Source organism: Oryzias latipes, chromosome 1 (genome assembly GCF_002234675.1).
Source record: "Oryzias latipes chromosome 1, ASM223467v1".
Lineage (NCBI taxonomy): Eukaryota > Metazoa > Chordata > Actinopteri > Beloniformes > Adrianichthyidae > Oryzias > Oryzias latipes.
Genome location: NC_019859.2, coordinates 37391373 through 37413986, shown reverse-complemented (window position 1 = coordinate 37413986; position 22614 = coordinate 37391373). Strand labels below are relative to the sequence as shown.

The 22614-nt window shown below is 45.5% G+C and overlaps 2 protein-coding genes across 2 annotated transcripts in view; one reads left to right on the top strand and one right to left on the bottom strand.

The window, feature by feature from the left end:
- Positions 1-274: 274 nt before the first annotated feature.
- The window catches only part of LOC110013827 (complexin-1), a 65787-nt gene continuing 43447 nt past the window's right edge, over positions 275-22614 (bottom strand). Inside the window, exons 3-4 of the mRNA XM_023952912.1 lie at positions 9757-9935; positions 275-1750 (exon numbers count right to left, since the gene is read on the bottom strand). Coding sequence (XP_023808680.1) covers positions 1556-1750; positions 9757-9935 — 374 coding nt within the window. The 3' untranslated portion in view covers positions 275-1555. The remainder of the gene's footprint in view (positions 1751-9756; positions 9936-22614) is intronic.
- LOC105357518 (uncharacterized protein K02A2.6-like) lies at positions 17670-22271 on the top strand. Its single transcript, XM_020699800.2, has 2 exons — positions 17670-22074; positions 22125-22271. The coding sequence occupies exon 1, from the start codon at positions 17995-17997 to the stop codon at positions 21979-21981; it is 3987 nt and encodes a 1328-aa protein (XP_020555459.2). The 5' UTR covers positions 17670-17994; the 3' UTR covers positions 21982-22074; positions 22125-22271.

Here is a 22614-nt window from a genome sequence, read left to right as displayed (position 1 = left end):
TAGGACTGTAAGAAAAGACATCTAGACCCACTAGATAGTGTTTTGAACCTTTTTTCTTCAATGATTTGTGATCTTCACTGGTGTCCATGGATTACATGAAATCTTTCCACCTTTATCCACCTTTGTCATGGTAGGGAGAACACCTCAATGGAAGGGGGGGGTCATCTAACATAGCACAAGGGTTAATGACAAGTCTTAGGGAATAAAGATGGTTGTTTTAAATCTTACTACCAAATCCAAAATGCTTGGACCAAAAATAAAGGAACGACAAAGCTTCGATTAGTGAACAAAGTTTAATTTTAGTTGACTCTCAAGGACAGACAGATGTATTCATCCTTTATTGTTGTTGCTGTTCTGCATCACCTTCATTTAGGCCAAAAATGTGATATTTTTTTTACTATTGCTTGAAACAAACCAGTAGACAACCTGAACTTATAACTTTACAGTTTGTAAGCATGTTAAAGGAAAAGTAGTTTCTACTACTACTAGTATCTTTCTATGAAGTGAATTCCAACCCTACTTTTTCTGGAGTTCGGCCCGTTCTCATAGTTCCACACACCAATATTATACATACTGCACGGTCAGGTTTTATGGCTAAAAGCTTAACATTTTAGCTGCTGTGCAGTTATTTTCCATCGAAACAATGAAAACCCTGCAAAATGACCATCTTTGTTCCTGAATACATACACATATATTGTCTAGTAGTTATGTTATCAACAGTTAGACTCTACCAACAGGACAGTGGAAACACAAACTTAGGAGTTATTGCCTTCAATTTTTTTGCTCGATAAAGTACATAAACTGGAATACATCTTCACACAACAAACTGTCTGGACTAATGGCATGCAAGACATAAAAAAGTGGTACAGAGAAGGGAAATACAAACCTTTTTAAACACTTTTCTATTTGGACATTTATCACATGAATGTAGAACAAGTGTGACTGAGAGACCAGCATCTCCAGAATGTGGAACAGTGTGTGCAAAGACGTGTACATTTCAGACATGGTGGAACAAATAACAGCAGTTTAAATGTACTTTTTTTAAATATGGCTTATCAAGTTACCACTTTTTATTGTTTAAGCAACAGAGACAAAGAATATTCTTTATTTGTAATATTTTAGATCGCTTCCCCCTGGGAGGCTTGCTAATTTACTTATTTATCTACAAATTATTAGAATGTGGAATTCTTATTTTGGTGCTGCAAGACAGCCGTGCACCATTTGTAGTGGACAGAAAAATCATGTCAAACTTCCAAGACAAGAAGCACAAAACTGTTTTTCACTTGACTTTAGCCCTCTGCTTGTTGTTAGCTTTAAAGTATAAACGGCTAACACTAGCATCAATCAAGCTAACACTGCTTTCAGCCTAGCATGCTTTAAATGATATACTTCACGATGTTGGCTCAAATTATTTTTTTTCTCCTACATTATTGTCAATTTTAAATGACTCCAAATTTTCCAAAAAAATCATTTTGTGAAAAAAAAACCCAGGGGAATCCAACTTTGTAAATATGACCCTTGAACTGAGCTAGAATGTTAGCATTGGCTTTCTAACCTATTTCTTCAGCATGTCTTGTAGTGGGCCTGGCAGGTATTTCATCACTGTGTCCATGATGCTCTCCTCTTCCTCCTCTTCATCTCCACAGCCGGCTGGCACTGCTTTCTTGGGTCGAGTTAAGCTTCCGGCTGCAGTTTCCTCTGCGGCGGCGGCCGCCTCAGCCTCGGCCTCCTCGCGCTTTTTTATTCCATACTGAGGGTCAAACACACAAAAAACAGATTTTGGTAAATAACAAAAAAGTGTTTTGACAGAAAAAGAGCAAAACGTGCAAAAATCAAGGTAAAAAAATCGTATTTTACATCAGTCTGTCAAAAAAAAAAAAGCTCAAGGTTTTTTTTTCTGTAACCCTTGTGCTTCCATTGAGGTGTTCTCCCTACCATGACAAAGGTGGAGAAAGGTGGAAAGATTTCATGTAATCCATGGACACCAGTGAAGATCACAAATCATTGAAGAAAAAAGGTTCAGAGCACTGTCTAGTGGGTCTACATGACCCAACTCCCAATGGTAAAGTGCCTAGGATAGAACAAGGGTTACAGAAAAGATAACATGTACAATTTTTTATTTCAGCAACATACCAACAGTAATCGGGGGTCAAAGGTCATGCACTCATCTTAAATTTCTATACAGTATTGGAGATGTGGAGCAATCAGAGTTATACAATAAATGTAACGCATTATGGTTTGGGGAGCACTTCAACTTGTGTAAAATAAGAATTCCTTTGGCTATTTCTGTTTTAATACTAATGTTAGTTTTCCAAGAAAGATTTTAAGCAATTATTACATCCAGAAACTCGATTTCATCTACCCTTTTATTGGTCGTACCACCTATGTTTTCAGAAATATTACCGTTTTATTTCAGTTAGCGGATTGCATAAAATATGATTTTTCACATTTATTCATATCAAACCATTCTTTTATCTTTACTAACTCTGTATCACTTTAATTGCTTGCTCTAAATTTGTTCCTTCGCAAAAAAGGTTGTATCATCTGCAAATAATATACAATGGACAAATTTGAATAATTTGGATGTGCTGGCAATATCATTAATGTAAATAATAAATAATTTAGTGTTATGGTTAGACTTGGGCCTGGCCCCTTAGTTCCAGTGAAAGGAACTCTGAATGCTTCAGGATACCAAAGCATTTTGGAAAATTCCATGCTCCCAACCTTCAGGGAACAGTTTGGCCCTTCCTCTTCCACCATGACTGTGCACCAGTGACCAAAGCAAGGTCCATGAAGACATGGAGGACAGAGTCAGGTCTGGAGGAACTGGACAGAGTCCTGACCTGAACCCCATAGAACACCTTTGGGATGAATTAGAGCAGAGACTGAGAGCCAGGCCTCTCCACCAACATCAGTGTGTGACCTCACCAATGACCTTTTGGAAGAATGGTCAACAATTCCTGGAAACACTCCTCAACCTTGTTGACACCCTTTCCTGAAGAGTTGAAGCTGGAACAGCTGCTAAAGGTGGACCCGCATTATACCGAACTATAGGTTCTGTTCATATACGAGTCGAGACAGGAGAGCCAATACTTTTGGTAATATAGTGTACATATTGTACAGATCTGACTTGAACCATATTTCCTTTTCTTTTTTTTGCATATTAAAACATATATGTGAATAAACAAAAGAGACTGCTCACTCAAACATTAAACTTTCTTCTTTATTGAATCACAAACTTCAGCGGGAGTCATCTACAAATTTCACAATTCAACATTTTTCTGCCTTAACCTTTGTCCTATCTTAGATGACCCCACCCCCCCCTTACATTGACATGTTCTCCCTACCATGACAAAGGTGGAAAGATTTCATGTATTCCATGGACACCAACAGGTTCAGAGCACTGTCTAGTGGGTCTAGATGACCCAACTCCCAATGTTAAAGAGGCTAGGATAGCACAAGGGTTAAAATTCAAAAGGTTGATTGTCTTGGTTTATAAGTCCACAGACCTAGAGAGGAACACAGAGACAAGCACAAGCAAACTAAAATAAATAAGCAAAAAATCGAACATGTTTGTTAAAAATTAAATGTCACCCAGGGAATTTTAATAATTCCTTGAACAAAAATGAAGCTGTCAGTAAACATGCTAAAATAAAAATGGAAAACATTCCTCAAAATGATTGAATTTAAACGTATTATTTAAATCCCACAGCTCATAACAAATGTGTTAATGTTATGCAAATAAAAACTAACAATGATGTCAGAGACTTTATTATACTGTAAATCCTCAAGTTTTGGGTTTCTTAACTATGCAGCAGCAGAGTCAAAGTAGCTGTTTTTTATAGTGAGGAGATTATAAAAAGTCTCAAACGCTGAAAGTTTTCTGTATGTCTTCATAGTTTTACTTTAAAAATCTGGATCACCTGTGTGACTGCATAGCAACGACACAAAACCATTTAGCCCTTCAGACTAACCAACTGATTTGATTACAGATTGTCTGTACTCAACATGTCAAAACCCACAATAGCAACACCCACAGGACAAGCAATATAAGTGCACAGTTTGGCTCCTACAATGACATTTTGGAAATACTTTCATTGAATTACTGGAAATAACAAAATTGATTATAATATATATTTCTTTGGTTTATTTACATAAAAGTAAAAGTAAATTTGTAATACTTACCGGTAAAAAAGATAACAGAGGACTCCCAGGGATCGTGTTAGAACAGTTCACAGCCCAACAGCAGAACACAAACCAAAATATAGCGTAGATGCTAACGCTTACATGGATGAAACGAGTAAAACACCGGAGTTCTCTTCCCAGAATCCACTGCCATCATCAGCTGTCAATCATAAAACAGCGCCCCCCTCATTAACCCTTGTTCTATCCTTGGCACTTTAACATTGGGAGGTGGGTCATCTAGACCCACTAAACAGTGCTCTGAACCTTTTTTCTTCAATGATTTGTGATCTTCACTGGTGTCCATGGATTACATGAAATCTTTCCACCTTTATCCACCTTTGTCATGGTAGGGGGAACACCTCAATGGAAGGGGGGGGGACATCTAAGATAACACAAGGTTTAAGAGATACATTCATCTGCCACTTTATTAGGTCCACCTTGCTAGTAGCGGGTTGAACCCCTTTAACCCTCAGAACCACCTCAATCCTTGGTTGCACAGATTCAACAAGGTTCTGGAAACATTCCTCTGAGACTTTGGTCCATGTTGACAGCATCACAGTTGTTGCAGAATTGTCAGCTGAACTTCCATGATGCTGATCTCCAGTTCTTTGAGTTCCTGTTGTCTTTCTATCAGCTGGAACCAGTCTGGCCGTGACCTCTGACCTCTGGCATCAACAAGGCGTTTCCATTCACAGAACTGCTCACTGGATATTTTCTCTTTTCTGGACCATTCACTTCAATCCCCTTTCTTCTCTGTTCTGATGCTGGTTTGAGCCTCAGTAGACAGTTTGGACCATGTCTACATACATGTAATGTGTTGCTGCCGTGTGATGATAGGACCACCTGGGGAAATGCGCTTTTACTGTTGGTGGGTCACCAAAGAAAACCAGGGTGTGTGTTTAACCCTTGTGCTATCCTATGGGGTCCAGATGACCCTACTCCCAATGTTAAAGTGCCTAGGATAGCACAAGGGTTATGGAACACGTGACCTTTCAACCTGACCAACAACGACAAAGAGAGATCTGGGTATACATGCAGTAATAGCATAATCACTATTTTGGTGCTATCCTATTGCAAATATTAGCAAAGAGCAGTCCTTCTCCATCCATTCATCAACAAGTCAGCGCCCATCGTAGCATTTAAAACTTAAAAATTCACTCCCCCTCCTTCTTTTCACTTTCCACCATCCATTTTAGAGGAATTTAAACACTTACCTGAGCACAGTTGTTAGCTCACCTTTGCACTAATAGTTTGTATGATTGAATGAATGAAATATTTCACACTAGTTGGTTTAAAGGCATAAGTATGCGTGTGAACACTATCTGTTTTGTGTACATGTTGACATGTTGACATTTTTACAGCTAGCAGGTGTGTTGATAAGATTTCAGAGTGTGTGTGAACAGGCCCCGCCCTTTTTGTACTACATTTGAACCGTACCGTAACGATAAACAACCAGTAAACCTGTCTGCTCTATGCTGCTTCATGGTCTTACCCCCCTTTCCCTCCTATTATCACCCTCCTACCCCCCCCCTCTCTCTAACGTCCCTCTCTCTTCTTCCCCTCTTTCCTTTTCCGTCCGGTCCAACACCAAAGATTTTCAAACATGGTTGAAATTAATAAAGTTTGGCCTCAATTACAAAAGGGGTTTATTCAGTCATACCTTTGGTTTGTCTGAAGATTAATAACCCCTGTTGTTAAAGTAAAATATGTCCAACACAAGAGGCCTACAGCTCTCATCTGCCTGCCCAGCTGTTGGACAGGACAAGTTATATAAAAAAACACAGCAAAGACCCAAAACCAGGCAGTGGCTTCTGCCATTGTTGACTTCCACAAGTTTATGAGACCTTTGACCTCTCCCACAATTTAATGCGTTTTGCCATATCTGTGAAGTGGTCTATTGTATGATCCAAACAGTGACACCAAATACGACTTTGAACCACAATACCAAGCTCAGGCTGGTCACCATGGTTGTGAGGAAAAACTGTTGGTTCAGGTAAATGTAGCTCAATTGCTTTTTTTCTGCTTTTTTTCCCTGTAAACAAACTTTTTTTTTTTTCTTCAAATCAAAATGGAACAGATAAAATAACGTTTTTTTCTGTTTTAAAATAGAAAAACAAACAGATCGTTTTCCTTTTTGTGTTTAACTTTTGAAAGAAAACTGGAAAAACCCAAAAGTAAATGGACCATTTCATTATTGTGTCTGTCCTTTTCCTGCTCCTCATCAATTGTTTCATGATCGCTTTGGTAAACTTGAATGAATGACTGATTTGTTGGCCTGCGAGACTATAATGCGATTCATCAAACAGTACGATCATCATTGTGTCCACAACAAAAAAAATGACAAACAGAAAAGAATTTGTCTTTAACTTGTTCCGGTAAATTCCAGGCCTGGCTGGTCCTCTGGGCTTGGGTGTGGGGGTGCGTGGTGGGGGTGTGGGGTGGTGGTCTGGCTTGGCTTGGGGGGGTGGTCCCTTTGCCTGTGCTGGGGGGGTTGGCGGGGGGCCCTGCTCGGGGGGGGGGGGGGGGGGCAGCGGCGCTGGACGGGCTGCCCAACTGCACCTGGGGCTGGGATCGGCCATTCCCTGGCTCTGGGACGGGACGGGACAACCCTCTCGGGGCCCCCGGTCGCTCTGGGTGTCATCCGCTTCGGCTGCGGGGTCTGGGGTGGGGCGGGGTGGGCTTGTCGGCCCTGTCCTGTGGGGGGGCGTTCTGGGGGGGAGGGGGGGGCCATTATGGGTACGGGGCGGGGGGGCTGACGGGTCGGGGTCTCCACTGAGGCAATCGGTGGTTGCCTCGGCCGGTTGGCTCCCTCGGTCCCGTCAAGGCCTGACCAGCGCTCTTCTAGGGCCGGCGTTTGGGGGTGGGGGCCTGGGCTTGCTCCGGGGGGAGCGACGCTTTCTAGCTCCTCTCTCTCTGTGTGGGGTGGGTGGTGCCTGGGGTGTCGGCGCCTCTGGGGGTGGGGCCCCTGGGCTGGGTGGGGCTGGCCCGTTTGCTGGGGGGGGGGGGGCTGGGGGACAGCTGTTTGACCACCTGGGGACAGTCTACCAGCTGTCCCCAACTTACCCCCTTCCTCATATAACCTCATATTAGGGTGAGGGGGTGGGGGTCTAGCCTGCGATGCGCCTTGGGGGGGGGCTACTTGGCAGTGGCCCCCCTCCTGTGGTTGCCGTATGGAGTGGGCCCCCCCTCTTTCGGTTTTATTTGCACCTTAGACATGTAAGGTCCATGGTAGGGGGGGTGCTTGGACATCACTGCAAGCAAGCAGCGGATGTCCTCCTAGCACCTTACCCGCCAATTTTAACCGCACCTTAGACATTTAGGGCCCCTTGGTGGGGAGGGTGAGGGGACATCACTGTGAGTAATCAGGAGATCTCCCCTTAGTGCCCTACTCGCCAATTTTAACTGCACCCCCCTTAGTACATACACCCCTCCCCCTTCAATATATACATTCCAACATAAACACACACACATGCACACACACACCCTGTCAAACACACATACACGCACACACATTTTGCAAGGAAGGTGGGACCTGGGTCCATCTGTCCCCTACCCCTTCCCTGGTGGGGGGTGCGGGCCCCTTGGCGACGGCGGCGTGTCCCCTGAGTGCCGGCTTCCTGGGCCCGGCGGTGCTCTCTCCGCACGGTGGGGGGGTTCACATTACACCTGAGCCGGGGGTGTTCGTGTCCCTGGGGGGTGGGTCCTGGTCCTTGCCCCTGAGCGCTGGGCCCCGCCAAACTTCCAACAGTGGCCGAGCCTGGTCGGGCCATATTTACAACACCCCTTGTGGGCCCCCTTTTTTCCCCGGGGTTCCCCCCTCCTGGGCGGGGGTGGCGGGCCCCTGCCTTGCTCCTCCCTGGACCAACCGTGGGCCGGGTGGGTGGCTGCCTGGAGTGCGGAGCGGGTCTCCCTTGGGGGGTCCTGGCTCGTACCTGGGGTTGGGGCGGGGGGATGCCCGGAACTCCTGGGTGGTGGTGGGGTGCTCGTCTGGGGCTGTGGGCGTCCTTCTCCGGTGGGGCCCTGCGTTGGGCTCTCCCGGCGCGGCGGGGGGGCTGCTTTCCTGGTTGGGCTGGGGCGGTGCTCTCTTTCCCTCCGCGCCTCCCTGCTCTCTGGCTCTGGGGGCCTCGCAGCGGTCCTGCTGGCCCTGGCCTGGGTGGCGGTCTTGGTCGCCCGGGGGGCGGTTGTTCCCTGCCTGTTCCCGTGTGGCGTTGGGGGGATTCCGGCTGCCGCTGCTGTTGCGGCGGGGGTCTGGGTGTGGGGGTGGCTGGGCGCTCCTCCTCCTTCTTTTCACATTCCACCATCCATTTTAGAAGAACATAAACACTCACCTGAACACAGGTGTTAGCTCACCTTTGCACTTATAGTTTGCATGATTGAATGAATGAAAGATTTCACACTAGTTGGTTTAAAGGCATAAGTATGCGTGTGAACACTATCTGTTTTGTGTACATGTTGACATGTGGACATTTTTGCAGCTAGCAGGTGTGTTGATAACATTTGAGTGTGTGTGGACAGGCCCCGCCCTTTTTGTACTACATTTGAACCGTACCGTAATGATAAACAACCAGTAAACATGTCTGCTCAATGCTGCTTCATGGTCTTACCCCCCCCTCTCACTATCACCCCCCCCTCTCTCTCTCTAACGTCCCTCTCTCTTCTTCCCTTCTTTCCTTTTCCGTCCGGTCCAACACCAAAGATTTTCAAACATGGTTGAAATTAATAAAGTTTGGCCTCAATTACAAAAGGGGTTTATTCAGTCATACCTTTGGTTTGTCTGAAGATTCATAACCCCTCTTGTTAAAGTAAAATATGTCCAACACAAGAGGCCCTCAAATTCCAGGCCTGGAACCCTGACGATCGATGCAGACAGGAATCTGCATCGACCCACAATGGACTATTTTATTATCCACACACACAAACACAATATTACTTCGATAACAGGTACTTTCAGGTACTTTTCAGTGTGTCCAACAGAAAACGACCTTAAGTTAACAAGTGAAGAAGAAGAATGTCCTCGTTAACTGACCAGCTTCCAGTTTTCCCTTCAGACCTTTCTCTGTTCTCACTGTCCCTGCAGTGAAGTGGTCTGACTGCAGCAACCCCAATGACACACACACAATGACACACACAATCACACTCATTTGTGCAGAAAACCTTTACTGTTATAACCCGGCTCCATAACATGAAAATCAATAAAGGTTTCTGCAGTTCAGCATCTGATTTTCTTCTGTGTTTGATTTTTGACTTTATGTCTAGACGTTGTCATTATTTTCATAAATTTGCTGTTTCTTTGATGTTTTTGACACTGCTGATCTATTTTAAACAGTGGGCTAAAAATAAAAGCTGGAAAAGCAACAAACAGCTTATTCAAAGAATTTTGGACAGACAAAAATTCAGTGTGACGGCCGACCAGGACGTTTCAGAGAACACAAGCAGCCGTTAAATGGGTTCTGTGTGGATTCTGTTTTCTTCTTGGCTCTTCAAAGAGAAGAAGCATGTGGAGATTCAAAGTGTGAACATGTTTATAGATGTTAGTTGATCCTCGTCTTCTAAAAGTCCAGATGATGTTACCTTATCTCTGATGCCTTGCCTCATCACTTCCCTCTCAGCCTCCATTTTGGCATACTTGGCCTTCCTCTCCTCCTCCTGCTGCCTCAGTGCCTCCTGTCGCTCTTCCTCTTTCTTTGCTGCATCAGGATCTTCCTCTTTTTCTTCCCCCCCAAGCATCTTGCCCACATCCGGGGGGCCTCCTGAGGACCAGAGGAACAAAGGAAAGCCAGAACAGTCAGAGACGATCTTCAAACTGAAGGGAGGCTCAGTTTAAACCGTTTAGTCCAAAAAATAAATGACAGAAAAGAAATTCAACACTGAAAACATAAGAATTTGATCCAAAACGTATAAAGAACATAAATATAGTTCAAATGTAAAATTATGTAAATTTGACAAATAGAAAACACCAAATACCATCTCATCATCCATCCTTTTTTTTTCTGTTTGAATTTGGAAGGAAAATGTCCAAATGTGTGATTGAGCCACTGAGAGAAGAAGTCAAATGACCAGATGCAGAAATTGTAGCTGGTTTGAATGCAAGCTGTCATTCATATTGATGGATAATGGATTAAAGTCACATTGATCTGTGGTCTTCTCGAAAGCGTTGAGCTGGGTTCTTTTGGAGAATTTTTGGTGAACAATTTTTAAATATGACACATGTCAAATAAAATATACCAATTGTGTTTTAGACAAAAAAAGAGCTGAAATATTGAACTCAGAGCATTTATCTACAAAAAGGTAAGTTAGGCAAATTAAAAGAACTGAAAAAAGTCTGAGATGAGAAGTTCCATTCAACCTTCTGAACATTTATAGTTTTAGGAATTACACGACACCTGACTGGTTTACACAAACTAGTAGGGTAAAAAGATGGAGAGGAACGATTGACTGTATCACTCGTCTCCAACATGATGATCTCCATATCGTGGAAAAATGGCGACTGAATTGGCTTCCTTTGGCTGGAGCTGGAGGTAGGGCATTTTCTATGGGTGAAGTCCGGGGATGAAAGTAGATTTCTGTTTTGGCGGTGCCATAACAAGTTTCATCAACATCAATTTTTAATAGCAGTAAATGCAGATTAGGGGTGTAAGGATTAGGGGTGTCACTAACGATTTTTTCAGTAGTCGATTAGTCAATGATTTTTGTTCATAAAGTGGTGGGTAAATCTTTTTACTAAAGGTGATAGTGCTAGTACTCGGTCCGTGGAAGTTTAAGTCATGAACGGTAGTTAATGACTTAAACTTCACAGAAATTGAAATTTTACATGCATAGTTCGTGAATTTCAATTTCACCTTATAAAAGAAAGAAAGTTTAAGGTCCCATATAAGTTGAATGTTAGCATAAAAAGCCATAATTGTCTCACAAGCCATAGGGTTCCTGATCCCTGGACTAAAAAAAATATTTTTATTATTTTTGTTTTACTTTATTGCAATTAGTGAACAGTCAAATATTCTACAATAAATTTTCCACCATTAGTTTTCAAAAGTGACTTTAGCCAGGGTGCAGCCCCCCAATCATGTCTTTAAATCCTCTTTAACCATTGACAGAGGTCTCATTCCTTTCAGAATCACGTTAAGGATGCTCTGGTGGGCACTGGCTCCTCCCATTCACAGTCAATGGCGCCCGGTACGCCTGTGATCACGCGTGGCTACGCACATGTTTAAGTCTGGACACGGGCTCCAAGTAGAAATGGGGCATTCATTGATCGCATGCTGACAGTTCAACCGGTTGAACCTCTTCACGCTGTATCACAGCCACGCAGCACTGACACTCACAGACACTCCGGTGCGGTAGCGACGTGTAGACGACGTCAGCTTTAAAACACGGAAGTGCCAGCTGTTGTAAACATGATCAAGAAGGAGACATTAATAATTGCGGTTTGTGTACGGTCAGATTAATATGACTCCAAGAAGGACATTTATTGGAACAGAGCTGTAAAAACAAAACATCTGAAGCAAGATTTGCAGGATTTGCACCGCTTTTACTTTGGTCACCGAGTCTTTTCCTATTGTAGGTCTCGGCCGAACGCTAAAAAACAACATTTTACAATCAGTTGACACTGAAAATGATGGCAAAATATTCCTTAAAACACTTGAGAAAACAAATAACTGAATTCACACAAAAGATCAAGCAGAAAACCATACAAAAACACTGCCCCATGGATAAACTCTGACATCATAAAACTCATGAAAGAACGAGACCAAGCCTTAAAAAAAGCAAATAAAACTAAATTAACCCATGACAGAGGTCTTTTTGCTATTCTGAGAAATAAGGTGGTAAGATCATTAAGGAAAGCAAAAGCAGATTTCTTCCTTACAATAATTGAAAAATTACATGGAAACTCTAAAATAATATGGAACCAGATAAGAAAAATGACAGGTGATCGCCCCAAAGAACAAGACATTCTAGAAATTTAAATAAACAGACAACTAACAAACAATGTTCAAGTCATAGCAGAGGCATTTAACCATTATTTCATTGATTCTGTGGCCAACATAGCGAGCTGTTTCACACCTGTGGAAAACTACAAACTTTTAATAGACGCAAGCCAACCAACATTTAGTTTCACAATCATCACAGAATCCGATGTATCACAGACCATCAATTTACTCAAACCATCCAGATGCAAAGACATTTTTGGTTTGGACACAGTGATGCTCAAGGACCAAAATCATCAATCTATCCCTCTCACAAAAAACGTTCCCCAGGACTTGGAAACCAGCCATTGTCTCTCCCATTTTTAAGAGTGCAGACCTTCATTCCATGTCCATTTACAGATCCATTGGCATTCTCCCGACAGTGTCAAAAAGTAAAAATAACTTTTTTTTTTGAGGGGCGGCAATCTGCCTACAGCCTGTAGCAGATCTTCCTTTAGGAAAGAATCCATTCTCCAAACATGTCTGGCGCTCTCCGTGCCCACTGTGGTCTTCCAGCTGAGGCCACCACACGGTCACAGGAGTCCTGAGCATCTTCTGAAGCTGTTGAAGTTCCTTCCGTGTATTCTTCAGTGTCAGACGATTCATTCTACAGGGTCAGCACCCTGAAGTCTCCGCCCAAAGAATGGTGCTGTTGTTCCCTCAGAGCGCAGTTCTTCCGTGTCCGTGAGACCCACCTGCCGTCCAGCGGAGCTCTGGAGTGATATAGCTTGAGCTTGTCATGGCGCACTATTTTAGCCTTCGACTTTGGTCCCTTTTTAATACGGTACACCAGATCATCCAGGTGGTCAACAATAAAATAGGGACCATCGTAAGATGGCAAGAACTTGCACACCTTGTTCTTGATACGTTTAGTGGCATAGAGGAGACACGCTGAGTCTGGAGCTCCCATACTCGGTTTGACAAAACTCCACAAATACAACTCGAACACAAACAAAAACAAATACAAGAGAAGATATAAGTGGAGGAGACACGCTGCGGAAAACCCGAAGAGCAAAAAAAGAAAAGTCCGAACTGACCGAACCAGAAAACAGCGAGTAGGAGACAGAGGAAGCGGCAAGTGAAGCTAACAAAGCTAACATGGCCAGCGAAACCCAACGTGGCTACAGCGACACAAAGCTAATACTAGACGGGCTAGCAAAAATTAGCAGTCAGATCCTCGATCTAAACACGCAACTGCGAGGGGTAAAGGACGAATTGAAACAAGAAATATCTTCCCTCAGACAAGATATGGATCGACAATTCAAGGAACATCACAATATGTTGGAAAACCATGAAGCGGATTTGGCGGAGGACAGTCACGCATCGCCAGCCTGGAGGAATGCAACACGGAGGCTAATGGTGAGCTATCAACACTAAAGAAACAGATCCAAAGCATGCAAGACAGAATCACAGTTTCTGAAGCGAGGGCTCTGAGAAACATCAAAATCTTCGGGTTACCAGAAGAGGTTGAAGGGGGTTCGGCTGCAACATATCTGAACGAGTTCTTTAGAAAAGACCTGCTAATGCCTGCAGACTTGGATCTGCAGAAACAACGTGCGCACCGAACCCCCCCATGAAACCCAAAGCAGACGAGCGCCCGAGGCATGTTGTGGTCAACTTTCTGAGTTTTGAAACGAAAGACACGATTCTGAAGAAAGCCTGGCAAAAGAAAATAAAAGTGAACGACCAACTAATCCAGTTTGACCATGATAACCCAGCAGATTTGTTTAAAAAGGGGATCATATTCAGACGTTAAAAAAGTTTTGAAGGAGGGGGGAATCCGTTTTCGAACCCCATATACCAGGCTGAGGATTCACTGGAAAGGCGGCGTCCAAAGTTACAACAGCGCGATGGAAGCTCACAGGACTTAAAGAAGAGAGGGATTGATGTCAATCCACCAAGCAGCGAAAGCACCAGGGGACCGGACCGGACACAAGCAGCGGAGGGATGGTAGCAGGTCGGAGGGACAGCGCGGCGTGCACAAGAGAGGCTTCAAGAATACCAAAGGAAATAAACACATGGAACCTGTAAATGGAGCCGATTTATTAAACCAAAATGCCGAGGCGGAGCTCACAGACTGAAGAACGATGAAATGTTGGACAATTCTAGATTAATGTCTAGGGGCAGACCCCTATCTGGAATGAGGTCACCCTGCCCACCCACCAACAGGGACAAGAGAGGAGAGACGGAGATCATCTCCATGTGGAAGTCACAGTTCTTTTTTACGTTCAGGTTGTACAGTTTTTTAATTTGTTTTTTAGATTGTTTTTGAGTTGGTCACTATCTAGGTGCATGGATATGATGGCTTTAATAAATGTGCAGTTTGACTATTGCCTCACTGAATGTGAATGGGCTAACCATGCCAAACAAGAGGGGGATAATTCTATAAAAATTAAGAAAGGAAAATATACAACTAACTCTGTTGCAAGAGACCCATTTGAACGATCAAGAACATGAGAAACTTAAAAAACTAGGATTCAGACATACATATTACAGTTCCTATAAACAAGGTCGTAAACGAGGAGTTGCTATTTTGATTTCTAACAAAACCAACTTTGAGATTGACAAAGTGATAAAGGGGAACGACAGGCAGAACATTATAGTAAAAGGACGAATGGGAGATTCGGTCTTAACAATAGTAAATGTATACGCCCCACCTGAAAGTGATAAACAATTTTTTAAATCTTTGTTTAATGTAATTGATGTGGAAGCTAATCTACGGAGGAGATTTCAATGTAGCCTTAAACTTCAGGTTAGACACAACTAGTATACACAAACATAAAAAGACTGTCACCAAATTTGTCAAAATATCCATAGACGAATTAGGACTGATTGATGTATGGAGGATTTTAAATCCCCATAAGAAAGATTACATACATTACTCCACAAGTCACAAAGAACATTCACGAATAGATTATTTTTTCATTTCTAGATCTGATATTAGCAGAGTTGAAGAATGTAAAATTGAGGGTGCAGACGTGTCTGACCATAATATTCTACACATGAAAATAAATATTTCAAACAGGAAAAAACAAACAGCGTCGAGATTGAATGTTGGTATTTTGAATACTAAAGCAAATATAAAAGACATAAAAACCGATACAAAACAATATTTGGATGAAAATGATGACAGAGCCGTAGACCCCACAGTATTATGGGATACTCTTAAAGCAGTAATGAGGGGAAAACTAATAGCAAAAACAACATGGTTAAGGAAAAATAAAAATGAAAAGTATAAAGAATATTCTACACGCCTCTGGTGCCTGGCGGGGGCGGTGGGGGCTCCGTTGGTCGGTTGGTCGGGTCCGGTGCCTGGGTGGGGCGGGCTGGGGCCCTGCGTGGTCCTCTGGGCTTGGGTGTGGGGGTGCGTGGTGGGGGGGTGGGGTGGTGGTCTGGCTTGGGGGGGTGGTCCCTTTGCCTGCGCTGGGGGGGGTTGGCGGGGGGCCCTGCTCGGGGGAAGGGCCCAGCGGCGCCGGATGGGCTGCCCATCTGCACCTGGGGCTGGGATCGGCCCTTCCCTGGCTCTGGGACGGGACGGGACAACCCTCTCGGGGCCCCCGGTCGCTCTGGGTGTCAACCGCTTCGGCTGCGGGGTCTGGGGTGGGGTGGGGTGGGGGGCTTGTAGGCCCTGTCCTGTGGGGGGGCGTTCTGGGGGGGAGGGGGGGGCCCATTATTGGTACGGGTCGGGGGGGCTAACGGGTCGGGGTCTCCGCTGAGGCAATCGGTGGTTGCCTCGGCCGGTTGGCCTCCTCGGTCCCGTCAAGGCCTGACCAGAGCTCCTCCTCCAGGTGGGAGCCTGGGCTTGCTCCGGGGGGGGGGGGCGACGCTTTCTGGCTCCTCTCTCTCTGTGTGGGGTGGGTGGTGCCGGGCCTGGGGTGTCGGCGCCTCCAGGGGTGGGGCCCCTGGGCTGGGTGGCCCTGGCCCCTTTGCTGGGGGAGGGGCTGGGGGACGGCTGTTTGGCCACCGGGGGACAGTCTACCAGCTGTCCCCAACTTACCCCCTTCCTCATATAACCTCATATTAGGGTGAGGGGGTGGGGGGTCTAGCCTGCGGGGGGGGGGCTACTTGGCAGTGGCCCCCCTCCTATGGTTGCCGTATGGAGTGGGCCCCCCCTCCTTCAGTTTTATTTGCACCTTAGACATGTAGGGTCCTTGGTAGGGGGGGTGCTTGGACATCACTGCAAGCAAGCAGCAGATGTCCTCCTGGCACCCTACCCGCCAATTTTAACCGCACCTTAGACATTTAGGGCCCCTTGGTGGGGAGGGTGAGGGGACATCACTGTGAGTAATCAGGAGATCTCCCCTTAGTGCCCTACTCGCCAATTTTAACTGCACCCCCTTTAGTACACACACCCCTCCCCCTTCAATATATACATTCCAACATAAACACACACACATGCACACACACACCCTCTCAAACACACATACACGCACACACATTTTGCAAGGAAGGTGGGACCTTGGTCCATCTGTCCCCTACCCCTTCCCTGGTGGGGGGTGCGGGCCCCTTGGCGATGGCGGCCGTGTCCCTTGGGTGCCGGCTCCCTGGGCCCGGCGGTGCTCTCTCCGCACGGTGGGGGGGTTCATATTACACCTTAGCCGGGGGTGTTCGTGTCCCTGGGGGGTGGGTCCTGGTCCTTGCCCCTGAGCGCTGGGCCCCGCCAAACTTCCAACATGGCCGAGCCTGGTCGGGCCATATTTATAAAACCCCTTGTGGGCCACCCTTTTTTCCCCCGGGGTTCCCCCCTCCTGGGCGGGGGAGGCGGGCCCCTGCCTTGCTCCACCCTGGACCAACCGTGGGCCGGGTGGGTGGCTGCCTGGAGTGCGGAGCGGGTCTCCCTTGGGGGGTCCTGGCTCGTACCTAGGGTTGGGGCGGGGGGATGCCCGGAACTCCTGGGTGGTGGTGGGGTGCTCGTCTGGGGCTGTGGGCGTCCTTCTCCGGTGGGGCCCTGCGTTGGGCTCTTCCGGCGCGGCGGGGGGGCTGCTTTCCTGGCTGGGCTGGGGCGGCGCTCTCTTTCCCTCCGCGCCTCCCTGCTCTCTGGCTCTGGGGGCCTCGCGGCGGTCCTGCTGGCCCTGGCCTGGGTGGCGGTCTTGGTCGCCCGGGGGGCGGTTGTTCCCTGCCTGTTCCCGTGTGGCGTTGGGGGAATTCCGGCTGCCGCTGCTGCTGCGGCGGGGGTCTGGGTGTGGGGGTGGCTGGGCGCTCCTCCTCCTTCTTTTCACATTCCACCATCCATTTTAGAAGAACATAAACACTCACCTGAGCACAGGTGTTAGCTCACCTTTGCACTAATAGTTTGCATGATTGAATGAATGAAAGATTTCACACTAGTTGGTTTAAAGGCATAGGTATGCGTTCGTGAACACTATCTGTTTTGTGTACATGTTGACATGTGAACATTTTTTGCAGCTAGCAGGTGTGTTGATAAAATTTGAGTGTGTGTGAACAGGCCCCGCCCTTTTTGTACTACATTTGAACTGTACCGTAACGATAAACAACCAGTAAACCTGTCTGCTCCATGCTGCTTCATGGTCTTACCCCCTGTGGTGTTCACATTTGTGTGACATGTTTGGTGTGAAACTACCCCATCTAGTGGCAAAAAGAGATATATACTCAAACAGGTGTAAAACACCGGGAGACGGTTCTAGAGGGATGTAATGAGGCGTGTTCGGAAATAAAGCGATACTTGGTTGCAGTCCGTTGTCCGGTTCTTTTTCTTTGAAGCATTACGGACATTACATTGGCGACGAGGAGTGAACTCTAGATACTTTTTTTTTTCTCTCAAGAGAGCAAGAACTGCAGCATTAAAAAAAAAAAGCAGAAGAAAGACAAAAAAGGTGCATCGACGATGGCAGGAAACAGGGCGACTCTCCTTCCTTTTGACACAGAAACGGATCCAGGCACTGTTGGACCTCGTTGGACCAAGTGGGTGCAAAGGTTTGAAAACTATACTACTGCTATGAACATAACAGGAGATGCCAGGCTGAAAGCATTATTGTTGCATGTGGCAGGAGAAAGAGTCCATGATATTTACGACACAGTCGCAGCAGAAGATGATAAATATGCAGACACAAAACAAAAGTTGACAACTTATTTTTCTCCAAAGAAAAATATTCAATATCAAGTGTTCATGTTCCGAAAAGCCACACAAGAACCAGGAGAAAGTCTGGACAGTTATCATACAAGACTGAGAATACTGGCAAAAAATTGTGAATTTACGGACTTAACAGCAGAGATTAAAACACAAATTATACAAAGCTGCACATCATCGAGGTTGCGCAGGAAAGCCCTAAGGGAGCCTGAAATAAGCTTAAATGACCTCCTTGATTATGGAAGAGCACTCGAACTGTCTGAAATGCAAGCTACAGGCATGGAAACAAAAACAGAAGCAGTAGTCAACAAGGTGTCTTCTAAAACATCAGCCACGAATGCTAGTAAAAGCAAGTGGTCAGCAAAACAACAGTCCAACAACCGCTGCAGGAATTGTGGAGGTAATTATCCTCACACAGGAGAGTGTCCCGCCAAGAGCAAACAATGCAGAGCCTGTGGCAAATTAAACCATTTTGCAAGACAGTGCCGCTCTAAGCAGACATATACCACCTCAAAAGCACCACGAGGAAGAAATGGTCAAAACTCCAGGAACATTCACTTCACACAAGCGGCTGCAACAAGTAAAGACCCGGATAATTCTTCCAGCAGTGATGATGCATACGTTTTTGCAGTTGATGCTGAGAAACTTTCAGACTTGCCACAAACTCAGATCAAACTGAATGGATTTACTATATCCGTTCTGATAGATTCAGGAGCCTCAGCAAACTGTCTCAGTCAAACATGTTTTGAGCAACTGAAACCACGCCCACAACTTTGCCCCACTGAAACAAAAATCTATCCTTTCCGTTCCACTGTTTCCTTACCTGTCAGTGGTGTATTTAAGTGCTGTGTGGCAAAGCGAAGCAAAAAGATTATGTGCACGTTCTTTGTGATTAAAGGTGAAGGATGTAATATTCTCAGTTACAAGACATCCACAGCGCTTGGACTAATCAGTGTGGTCACTGCAGTTTCAACTTCAGGACCAGGTGGTTCGGTTGCAGATGCACTTGTGGCTAGTCACCCAGAACTGTTCAAAGGCATCGGGAAACTGAAAAACTTTCAGGTGAAGCTTCACATAAATCCTGACATCAGACCCACAATACAACCACATCGACGTGTACCCTTTCATATTCGAAAGAAAGTGGACGAAGAGCTTTACAAACTTGAGGCAGATGACATCATTGAGGATGTTACTGGACCAACACCATGGGTCTCACCTATTGTCACACCACCAAAGCCCAAGGACCCCAATAAAGTTAGGATCTGTGTCGACATGCGTCAAGCAAACGTGGCTATTGAGAGAGAACGCCACATCACCCCTACCATGGATGACATAGTTCATGAGTTAAATGGAGCTACAGTTTTTTCGAAACTAGATCTGAGAGCTGGATATCATCAGTTGGAGCTACACCCTGACAGTCGATACATCACCACATTCACCACCCACCGAGGACTCAAGCGCTACAAACGACTCAGTTTTGGAATATCATCTGCTGCTGAGGTATTTCAAAACGCCATCTGTCAGACTCTCCAAGGTCTGTCTGGTGTGAAGAATTTCAGTGATGACATCATAGTTTTTGGTGCCTCACAGGCTGAACATGATGACAACCTTAGAGCTCTGTTCCATAGGCTAAAGGAAAGTGGCCTCACTCTTAACAAAGAAAAATGTGAATTTAACAAATCCAAACTGGAGTTCTTTGGTTTCATTTTCTCTGCTGATGGTGTGTCCACAGACCCAAAAAAAGTCGCTGTTGTTCACCAGGCCTCTGACCCCAAGACTCCCAGTGACATCAAAAGTCTCCTTGGCATGGCCAATTACTGTTCCAGGTTCATCAAGGACTTCTCGTCCATCACTGAGCCACTACGCAAACTCACAAGAAAAGATGCAACTTGGGCGTGGGGCCCGGACCAGCAGATTGCACTGCAAAAACTGAAAGACGGTCTTACTAGTGACACGGTTTTGTCCTACTTCTATCCAGGCAGAGAGACAGAATTACTGGTGGATGCTAGCCCGGTTGGCCTGGGTGCCATCCTCTGCCAGCGAGATGAAACAGCAGAAAGACATGTCATAGCCTATGCAAGTAGAGCTCTCCGTGACGTTGAGACCAGATATTCTCAGACAGAGAAAGAAGCACTGGCTATTGTTTGGAGCTGTGAGCATTTTCACCTTTACCTCTATGGTCATCCATTCACACTTGTCACTGATCATAAAGCTTTGGAAGCCATATGGAACAATCCCAAGTCAAAACCACCTGCCAGAATTGAAAGATGGGGCCTGAGGCTTCAGCCCTATAACTTCAGGGTGGAGTACAGAAAGGGAGTTGAAAATCCGGCTGACTACATGTCTCGACACCCCATGCTTTCTCCATCATGTGAGAGCACACGTGCTACTAAGGTGGCTGAGGAGTATGTGAATTTTGCCGCAACTCATTCAACACCTAAAGCTATGACACTCACAGAGATAAAGGCCGAAACACTGAAGGATCCGGTGCTTCAAGAGGTTTCCACGTTCATCAGAGACAACAATTGGCATCAAAGCCACAAGTCCCTGCATGCAGATATGCTGGACCGCTTCAAACGAGTGAGTGAAGAACTGACAACATCGCCCTCATCGGACATCATTCTACGTGGTACCAGATTAGTGATTCCGGCTGCTCTAGAAGATAGAGTGATTCAGCTCGCTCATGAGGGACATCAAGGAGTAGTTAAGACCAAAGCACTGCTCAGATCCAAAGTCTGGTTTCCAAATATAGATCAGAAGGCAGAGACTGCCGTACGTGATTGCATTGCATGTCAAGCTGCTACACCAGTTACCAATAATGAACCGTTAAGAATGTCGCCTCTTCCTGAAACTCCGTGGCACCGCGTGAGTGCAGATTTTTGTGGACCATTTCCCACTGGGGAATATTTACTTGTTATTATAGATGAGTATACACGTTACCCAGTCGTTGAAATTGTGAGGTCAACCTCAGCTAACACAGTCATTCCTGTCATGGACAAAGTGTTCTCGTTGTTCGGGATTCCTGCAGTTGTGAAAACTGATAACGGCCCACCATTTAATGGTGATCAGTTCTCCCAGTTTGCAACCTATCTCGGGTTTCATCATCATCGTACAACGCCACTTTGGCCCCAAGCCAATGCTGCAGCTGAAAGATTCATGCGCACGCTAGGAAAAGCCATAAGAGTGGCAAACTCACAAGGAATTCCCTGGAAACAACAGCTAAACATCTTTCTACGAGAATATAGAGCTACACCTCACAGCACAACTCAGAGCTCTCCTGCCGAGCTATTGTTTCAACGCCAGATGCGCACGAAGATACCTTCACTTCCTTCTTCCACAGGAAATAATTCGGACTGTAGAGTGAGAGCAAGAGATAGTGCGGCTAAAGCTAAGATGAAATCTTATGCAGATGTGCGGCGTCATGCTACACCACATGCTCTTGCTCCTGGTGACGTTGTGCTGCACAAGCAAACCAAGTATTGCAAGCTTACTACACCATATAATACCAGACCATACAAAGTGAAGGACATCAAAGGATCCATGATCACAGCCACCAGAAATGGACACTCTGTGACAAGGAACTCTTCGTTCTTCAAACGGATTACCCCACGGCTTCTGGAGATGCCACTTCATCCTGATGATGATGCCCCAGAGCCCGGTGAGAACCCTTCCATCACCTCATCACCACGCTACCCTAAAAGGAGCAACAGACATCCTCCTACTTACTTACAGGACTATACTTAGCACACAAATACATTTGTGTGGTGTAGTAACATCGAATGAAGACGAACAGAAATCAGAATGTTGTTCATTCCTGACTTAATTCAGTTTCTTTTTATTTTAATCACTGGCTGCATGGTTATATATTTAGGAACATAATTTCTTTCATTTGTCGGTTCAAAATTGTTTGTTGACTAGAATGCACACATGTTTAAGGTCACACATGTTAAAAAAAAAAAAAAAAAAAAGAGCAATGTGGTGTTCACATTTGTGTGACATGTTTGGTGTGAAACTACCCCATCTAGTGGCAAAAAGAGATATATACTCAAACAGGTGCAAAACACCGGGAGACGGTTCTAGAGGGATGTAATGAGGCGTGTTCGGAAATAAAGCCGATACTTGGTTGCAGTCCGTTGTCCGGTTCTTTTTCTTTGAAGCATTACGGACATTACACCCCCCCCTTTCACTATCACCCCCCCCCCCCCCCCCCCCCGACATCCCTCCCTTCTTCCCTTCTTTCCTTTTCCGTCCGGTCCAACACCAAAGATTTTCAATCATGGTTGAAATGAATAAAGTTTGGCCTCAATTACAAAAGGGGTTTATTCAGACATACCTTTGGTTTGTCTGAAGATTAATAACCCCCCTTGTTAAAGTAAA